We start from the raw sequence: 8,636 nt of genomic DNA, 5'->3' as shown, positions 1-8,636 counted from the left end.
GACTCGTCCCAGGAAGAAAGAAATACAGGTGGGGCCTGAGTAGCCAAAACTCCAAAAAAGGTGACTATTTAGGGTCAAGCCAATCCTGTAGGGGTAACTATTCTGAAAATAATACAAGGTCATTTAGGAATAACTGTGGTTCAACTGGGAACACAAGGTTATGGCAGAGGAAGCATGGGAAGAGGAAATCAAAACAGAGGCAGATGATCTAGTAGTTACATCCAGAGTAGAAGGACAACTTTCTTCCCTTATATTGAAGTTTTAAATGCGGGAGAAAGGGGCACTACTAGAGTGACTGCCGTAATAACCAGGGAAGTTTCTCCGTGGGACAAAGAAGTGTTCAGTAGTGAAATCAATAGAGGAACAGTCCGAGGCTAGAGAATCCGAAAATGGACGAGGTGGAAATAATCAAGGGGAGGCAAGCCGAGTAGGCAGACCCCAAATCAATGTAGCGACAAGAGATGAGGTGCAAACCTCTGAAGACCTTATCACAGGTACGATGCAACTGTTTAATCATGAAGCTACCATTTCAAAGCATGTTGATATTGAGTTAGGGTGGTTAAATGATAAGATGGAAGTCACATTTGCTTTTGGCACGACAGTGACGTTGATGAGAATATCTAGAAATTGTTTGTTGAGAATTGAAGGAGAACCTTTCGTAATTGATTTGATATCTACCCAAATATCCGATTACGATGTAATAGTAGGTATGGATTGGTTAGAGTCACATAAAGTGAAATTCGATTGCCTCATGAAGGAAGTAATTATCCTGAGCCCTGATAAGCCTACGATGATTTTTGTAGGAGAAAGAAGAGTTTTGTTAAGTTGTTTAGCAACTGTTGTTGAGACGACACGATTGGCAAAGAAGGGATGTGTAGCCTATTTGGCTTATGTATTGAATAAGGAGGCTAATATGTATTGAATAAGGAGGCTAATGAGCCTAGATTGGAGAGTATTCCTATTGTGGTGGATTTTCCTGACGTATTTCTTGAAGAGTTGTCAGGATTACCGCCAGTACAAGAAATTGACTTTGCAATAGATTTGGAATTGAAACGAAGTCGGTATCTTTGCCGCCATAACGCATAGCACCTGCTGAGCTGAAAGTGTTTAACGTTCAATTACATGAGTTAATAGACAAAGGATTTATCTGGCCCAGTATGTCACCATGGGGTGCTATAGTGTTATTTGTGAAAAAGAAAGATGGGTCACTGCGATTATGTGTAGATTATAGGAGGTTAAATAAGCTAACAATTAAGAATTAATATCCATTACCGAGTATAGATGATTTATTTCTACTAGTTAAGAGGATCGATTGTGTTTTCAAAGATTGATTTGAGGTCGGGATATCACCAATTGAGGATAAAAAGATCTGATGTAGATAAATCGGTTCTTCGTTCAATCGGTTCTTCGTTCAAGGTATGGTCATTATGAATTTTTGGTGATGCTTTTTGGGCTAACCAATGTGCCAGCCGCATTTATGGATCTTATGAATAAAGTGTTTCGACTGTATTTAGACAAGTTCGTTGTTGTATTCATTGACGACATACTTATCTATTCAAAGACGATTGATGCTCATGCAAGACATTTACAGATTATATTGGAAACCTTGAGAGAACATCAATTATATGCTAAGTTGAGCAAGTGTGAATTATGGCTAGAACAAGTGGCATTTTTAAGACATGTAATCTCCGCTCAAGGAGTAACGGTTGACAATGCAACAATGAAGGCTATGGAACGATGGGAAACCTCGAAGAATCCTACGGAGGTTAGGAGTTTCTTGGGATTAGCTGTATATTATCGAAGGTTCGTGGATAATTTTTCAATTATCGCATCCCTAATGACTAAGTTGTTGAGAAAGGAAATTAAAAACGTATGCAATGCAGATTGACTAACTCACTGGTTTTGATACTTTCAAATGAACAAGAGGATTATGATATGTATAGTGACGCTTCGAAGAGAGGACTAGGTTGTGTGTTGATGCATAATGGGAAGGTGGTTGCATACGCCTCATGACAATTGAAGAAACATGAAGGAAATTACCCGACTTATGACCTAGAATTGGCTGCGATAGTATTTGCTTTAAAGATTTAGAGACACTACCTTTATGGTGTCTGATTTCGAGTTTCATTGATCATAAGAGTTTGAAGTATTTATTAGATCAAAGAGAGCTGAATTTGAGGCAACGTAGGTGGCTGGAAATGTTGAAGGATTATGATACTATTGAGTCTCACCCTAGGAAGGCCAATGTAGTGGCTGACGCTTTGAGTAGGAAGTCAGAGTTAGAACCAAGAAAGAAGAGATATGGAGTAACGAGTACTAAACTTGAAATAGAACTATTGAAGACCGGGATTTAGATTGAAGGTGAAACTGAGGGTGGGGAAGTAATGGCTCACTTTACTACTTGACCAATATTGGATAATGAGATCAAGGCGGAACAATTGAATGATACTAGATACGCGAGATGGTATGAAGCTATAAAGAACGGAGAAAATAAAATCTATCATATAGCTAAAGAAAGATCATTAAGACTTGGTGATAGATTAATGGTTCCAAGGAATAAGGAATCATGGAAGAGACACATTTGTCTCCATATTCGATACATCCTGGAGTGACCAAGATGTATCAGACTTTAAGGCCTTATTACTTTTGGCCAGCTATGAGTAGAAAGATAGCAGATTATGTGTCAAAGTGTTTAACCTATCAGCAAGTAAAAGCCGAACATAGAAGTCCTAGTGGTGTTTTGACTCAAGCTCATATTCCCGAGTGCAAAATGAGAAGACATCACAATGGATTTTGTAATAGGATTGTCGTTGACCCGAAATAGCTATATGGGTAATAGTTGATCGATTAACCAAGTCAGCTCATTTTCTACCTATAAAGACCACAAATTCTTTGGAGAAACTAGCATAGCTATATATAAATGAAATTGTGAGATATCACTATGTTCTAAAGGCAATAGTATCAGATCGAGATCCGAGATTTACTTCTAAACTTGGGTCACTTACATAAAGCATTGGGAACTAAATTGATTTTTAGCACTACTTATCATCCGCAGATGGATGGAGAATCTAAGAGGAAAATCCAAATGCTTGAGGACATGTTGAGGACTTGTACATTAGATTTGCAAGGTGTTTGGGATAAATACATTCAGTTGGTAGAGTTCGCCTACAACAACAATTATCACTCAAGCATTATGATGACACCATTTGAAGCATTGTATGGTAGGAAGTGTCGTATGCTTGTATGTTGGGACGAGGAAGGCGACCGACTATCAGCAAGTGAAGAAGCGATGGAATGGACAGTGGACAAGATTAAAATGGTGAAAGAAAATTTGAAAGCTGCTCGAGATCGACAGAAACACGAGAAGTCATCGGGAACATGATTTAGAATTTCAAACATGTCTTTCTGAAAATATCACCATGGAAAAGAGTTATGAGGGATAACAAAAGAAAGAAGCTGAGCCCCAGATATTTTAGACCGTTTGAGATTATCGAGAGAATTGGTCCAGTTGCATATCAATTGACATTACCCCCAAAGTTGTCAGCGTTATATGATGTGTTTCATGTATCCAAATTGAGTAAGTATGTCTATCTTTCTCACATTTTGACAGAACCACCAGTATAATTAGATCCCAAATTAAAACTCAAGACCAAGCTAATGGAGATTCAAGATGACAAGGTACATAAATTACTCTATTGGTACGGGTATTATGGAGAAATGATATGTTTGAGGAGTGACTAGGGAACGTAAAGACGAAAAGCGCAAAAATCATCCACAATTATTTGGCTAGTTTCGTATAAGGAATTTTGGGGATGAAATTCTTTTAAGGGGGTGAGAAATGTAACATTCCAAAAATTTGATGACCAATGACAAAACGCCACATGTAAATGTATGCTGTCAAATATACAACATTTTGACTAAATATAAATAATAATAAAATTCAATTTTTGTGGTAGAACATATATTTGTATTTGTAATTGAAATTGGTAAAATTAAGTGGGCTTAGTATGAATTAGGCCGTAGTTTTTACAGTAAGTGTTGGACAGGTGGTGTCCGGATGGCACTCGAGCTGTCCGGATAGCTACTCCCAGAATGTCAGTCTTTCAAAGTCATGGCAAAACGTAATCAATCGAGGTATAGTTGTTCGGATACCTTGAGTAAGTGTTCAAACACCTATTACAGATACAACCTTTTGAATATATTTTAGGTATACACCGGTTTATTCGTTTATGTCACAATTTAAGAGATTCATTCAAGGCCATAATAGGGACGTTATGAGTTTAATAAAGACGAATTGTAGTGGGATAGAATGTGGGAAGGTTTGGGCATTCCAAAGGGTTGATGGATTTAATGAAGGATTGATCTATCAAAGGGGTGATGTTCTTCATGAATTGTTCTTGTACAAACTCTCTAAAAAGGAATATCTCAGAGCTATGTTGAGGTGTTGGAAGTGTAATATACGAGTTAGAGACAAGGTAAGGTTCTTGGATGACTCTATTTTTGTGTGGTTAACATGGTATTCGAATTAGATGGATTCCTTATGCAGAACAAGAAGCTTTAAGATTCATGGATAAACTTGATTGCAAGAACCTATAATCTATGTGTTTGTTTTATTTTCATGGGCTTTTACTTTGGCATTTATTTTATGCTTTATTTCTATCTTGGTCCGTTGGACTGACTCTTTCTGGGCCTCTTTATGTTGGGCCGCTTTTTTATACCCTGGGCCCATGTGCTTTAGGGTTTTCTGTTGTTGTTTCGATTATGGAAAGTACTTGAAGAAGAATTGAAAAGAGAGTTTTCTCTCAATTATCCAGCAATCTCTTGGTAGTCTCTGTCAATCAACGAGAGTTGAGGATCCGATTTATATCAATTCCTTAATTGATTTGATATGTAGTGTTGTCAGGTATTAGGATTTGTTAGGCAAAGTGTTGGCATTAATTTATTCGGTGTTGTGATAGAGGATCAAACCAGATCAAGGTTGTGTTCAAGGATTTATTTTCTGGTAAGTTTCCTTATTAATCGAAGTTAAATAAGCACAATGTGATTTTTGTGTAGGTTATAGATGAGCACAAACAAAGGATGTAAATCAATTGGACAAAACCCAATCTAGTTTTCATGTTTATTCTTAGAATTAGCATTTCTAGTTTCTTTTAGACAGATAGAGGAGAGGTGGGAACAAGATTTGATTTAAACGTAAAGTTCGGTTCATGTTGTTGATTAACCAGATACGTTTGAATTAGAGTAAGTGAAATTATGACGCTAAAAGATGCTTTAAGTGCAAGGTAGTACATGGTAGTGCTGGTATTTGGCTTTGAGTTGTAGCTCCATCATGAATTAAATTCAGATTCTCAAAAAAAGTTTTAGGTGTTCTATAAGTTTTGATTTATCCATATTGAGCTTTTGTCGATTAAATTGTTTTATGCTATGTAAATTAGACTAAGAATGTGTATTGGGGTAAGAGCATGGATTGGTGAGAAGGGTTACTTGGTGATTAGTACAATTTGTATGGGTTATGATTGGTGTTGATCAATGGCTTAGGGTTGTTTTTGATTTATTTAATTAAATAGGGTACAATTTGTGTGGGTATGATTGGTGTTGATTAATGGCTTAGGGTTGTTTTTGATTTATTTAATTAAATAGGGCAAGTGGACGAGGGCCCTGAATTGGTATTTGGTAAATGTAAAGGAAAAACACATGCTTAAGGATTTAGTAGAAGCTATAAGGTGAGGCGCCCTTGTGCTGTAACATGTTAAATATTTTAATTGAGCTTTTATAAAACGTCTTATAAAAATTATATGGAAACTTCATTTGATTCTAAGTTCGCGAAATCGATTTGAAGAAAGAATTGTTTAGGAAAAGCAAAATAATCATTTATGGGATATATAACTTTGAATTATTTTTTATGGTTGAATACGTGATATTATAAGGAAATATCTTTACTTGTGTAAAATGATATAGAATTGTTAAATTTTTGGTGAAGTATTTTTTGGAATATTGTTTTGAGTTTGAAGAATGAAAAGCATTTGATTTCGATTAAAAGGGTAAATTCGTTTTAAATTATTGATGCTTTTAAGATTGTTCATGTACCTATTTTTTGCTATGTTGAGAATTAGATGAAATGATACATGGAATTTATATAATTAACATGTGCACATAGCTACCCCCAACCCTGACCCAGTTGAGGGGATGATTGAGCTAAATGGGTGGTTTTATACTGATTCAGGCATTTGATTGATTCGAGCCTAGTTGCGGCTAGACCTAATATGGGCTTAGTCTATGACTAATCCATACTCTGAAATGTGAACTTGAGGCTAGTTACGACTAAGCTTAGTAAAGAATTAGTCTATAACTAACCTTTACTCTATGAATTTGGATTCTCTACGGTCATGAACAATAAAATGTTTGGAAATTTATTTTCTTGAATTAAAATTATATTTTGAAAAAAGTCATTTTTAATTTCTTGAATTGATAATATAGCCGGCCTCATCTCTCCTGCACATTTTAATCATGTAGAAAAATAATTAGGACTTTTAGAGGAGGAATAAAAGAGGACGTGGCCTAAAAGATGGAAGGAGTTATAATTTATTTACGTTAAGTTTGTTTAGACTTGAGATATTGTAAGGATATAATATGTATTTAATATTTAAGGTTGAATTTATTTAATTTTGTTCGATAAAACTTACGGTGGATGGGTCAAGGGTCACAAGCTTGACTTTTGGGCAGTATACGTGCCATGTGACACCTTAAAAGAGGGGTGTTACAACGATGATATGCTTTACTGGACAGAATTTCTAAAATCACTCACATTTAATGGCATCCCCAACGTGGCCATAGTATTATAGTCTCTCTCAACCTAGGGTTGGTGTGAGTCTCTGTCCTCGCGAAAGTTGAGGGTTTGGTGGCGGCTGGTTTTCAGCTTGCCAATTTTTTACCTAAAGACATGGATGATGAGCTAGAGGTCAGATGGCAACGACTGTCCCTCACAACAGATGAAAGTAAAGCAGTGATTGTGCCTACTGCCCAGGTGAATGCTAAGGATAATGAAGCCAGATTTAGTCTCCTTGGACGCCTTCTCACATCGCGATCCTTTAACCAAGAGGCCATGTTCAATACTCTGAAGGCAATATGGAAACCAGTTAAGGGCTCTCGATCCTTCTTGATCATGCAAAACAGAATCAAATTATTAGTGGAGTTTTTGCGAGCAGAAATGGGCCTCGGATAACACATCTTTTCTTTGCGGACGATAGTATTCTCTTTTGCAAAGCTTCCTTGACAGAATGTACAGCAATCCAACGTATTCTTCATGTGTATGAGAAAGCATCAGGTCAGAAGGTGAATTTTGAGAAGTCTGGGGCCTACTTCAGCACAAATACAGGTGGTTTGGACAAACAACAGATCTCGGCTAGGCTTGGAGTCAGGTATATGAGCAACCCTGAAAAATACTTGGGCCTTCCTGCAATGGTTGGCAGGGATAGAAGAAGATCTTTTAACCATTTGAAGGAAAGAATCTTGAAACGTGTAAATGGTTGGAAGGAGAAATTCTTATCACAATCAGGTAAAGAAATTTTAATCAAAGCAGTGGAACAATCCATTCCTGCATATGCTATGAGTGTTTTTAGGCTTCCCAAGGTTTTTTTTGAGGAAGTTATGGTGGCTCTGAACAAATTTTGGTGGAAGAATAGAGGAGACAAAGGGATTTGTTGGGCAAAATGGCAGGCCATATGTAAGCCGAAGGTTCTAGGAGGCCTTGGATTCAGAAGCTTCGACTCTTTCAATCTTGCGTTATTAGCCAAGCAAGGATGGAGAATGCTGCAGAATGAAAATTCCCTGTGCTATAAGGTACTCAAAGCAAAATATTTTCCTTATAGTGACTTCATGAGAGCTTGTTTGGGGTCCAATCCTTCGCTGTCTTGGAGAAGTATTTATGCTGGTAGACAAGTTCTTGAGAAAGGGCTGATTTGGAGGGTGGGTAATGGTAGTGATGTGTCGGTATGGTTTGATAAGTGGATCCCAAAACCTTGGCAATTTAATCTTGTTACTCCAATCTCCTCTAAATGGGGACATTTAAGAGTTAACCATTTTATTGACTCTCAAAAGGGCTGCTGGAAAGTAGACTTGCTAAGAGAGTTCTTCTTTCCTCTAGATGTAGAGGCCATTATGGAAATTCCATTGGGAAATGTTCATGCGAAAGACGTTCGGAGGTGGCACTTTGATCCTAAAGGCATGTACACGGTAAAGAGTGGCTATAACTCCTACGAACAATGGTTACGGTTTGACAAAGGTGATGCTGAATCAAGCGAATCCACTGTTTCAAAAATTTGGTCTTCTATTTGGTCAATTGAAGTGCCCCCCAAAGTGAAATCCTTCTCCTGGAGGTTGTGTAATGACTTTATTCCTTGTTTCTCTAATCCAAGAATGTGCTTTGTAGAGCACCACCCAGGATGTTTATTGTGTGGGAATCAATCTGACTCGGTGTGGCATATGATTTCTGAATGCAGATGGATTCGTAGAGCCTTCAAAGCTGCGGCCTTATTACACGTACCTATGTTTAATGGGGGAACCAAGATCTTATATTGGATGGGTGAAGTTGTCAATGCTCTCAACAATGAGGAGTTCACTAGATTTATTGTTTGTTT

The 8,636-nt window shown here is 37.3% G+C and overlaps 1 protein-coding gene across 1 annotated transcript; it reads left to right on the top strand.

The window, feature by feature from the left end:
• The first annotated feature begins 1,477 nt into the window (after positions 1-1,477).
• LOC119985505 lies at positions 1,478-2,354 on the top strand. Its single transcript, XM_038829795.1, has 3 exons — positions 1,478-1,803; positions 1,884-1,966; positions 2,086-2,354. The coding sequence occupies exons 1-3, from the start codon at positions 1,478-1,480 to the stop codon at positions 2,352-2,354; spliced, it is 678 nt and encodes a 225-aa protein (XP_038685723.1).
• Positions 2,355-8,636: the final 6,282 nt, after the last annotated feature.

This window comes from Tripterygium wilfordii, chromosome 19 (assembly GCF_013401445.1).
Source record: "Tripterygium wilfordii isolate XIE 37 chromosome 19, ASM1340144v1, whole genome shotgun sequence".
Classification (NCBI taxonomy): domain Eukaryota; kingdom Viridiplantae; phylum Streptophyta; class Magnoliopsida; order Celastrales; family Celastraceae; genus Tripterygium; species Tripterygium wilfordii.
This window is presented reverse-complemented; position numbering and strand designations above follow the sequence as displayed.

What these genes read in the sequence shown, in the direction of transcription:
- LOC119985505 (XM_038829795.1), top strand. Translation starts at nt 1,478, where the DNA reads ATGGATCTTATGAATAAAGTGTTTCGACTGTATTTAGACAAGTTCGTT. An exon ending in TTAGCTGTATATTATCGAAG is followed by an intron (nt 1,804 to 1,883) that starts GTTCGTGGATAA and finishes TATGCAATGCAG; the next exon opens with ATTGACTAACTCACTGGTTT. An exon ending in CGCTTCGAAGAGAGGACTAG is followed by an intron (nt 1,967 to 2,085) that starts GTTGTGTGTTGA and finishes TTTGCTTTAAAG; the next exon opens with ATTTAGAGACACTACCTTTA.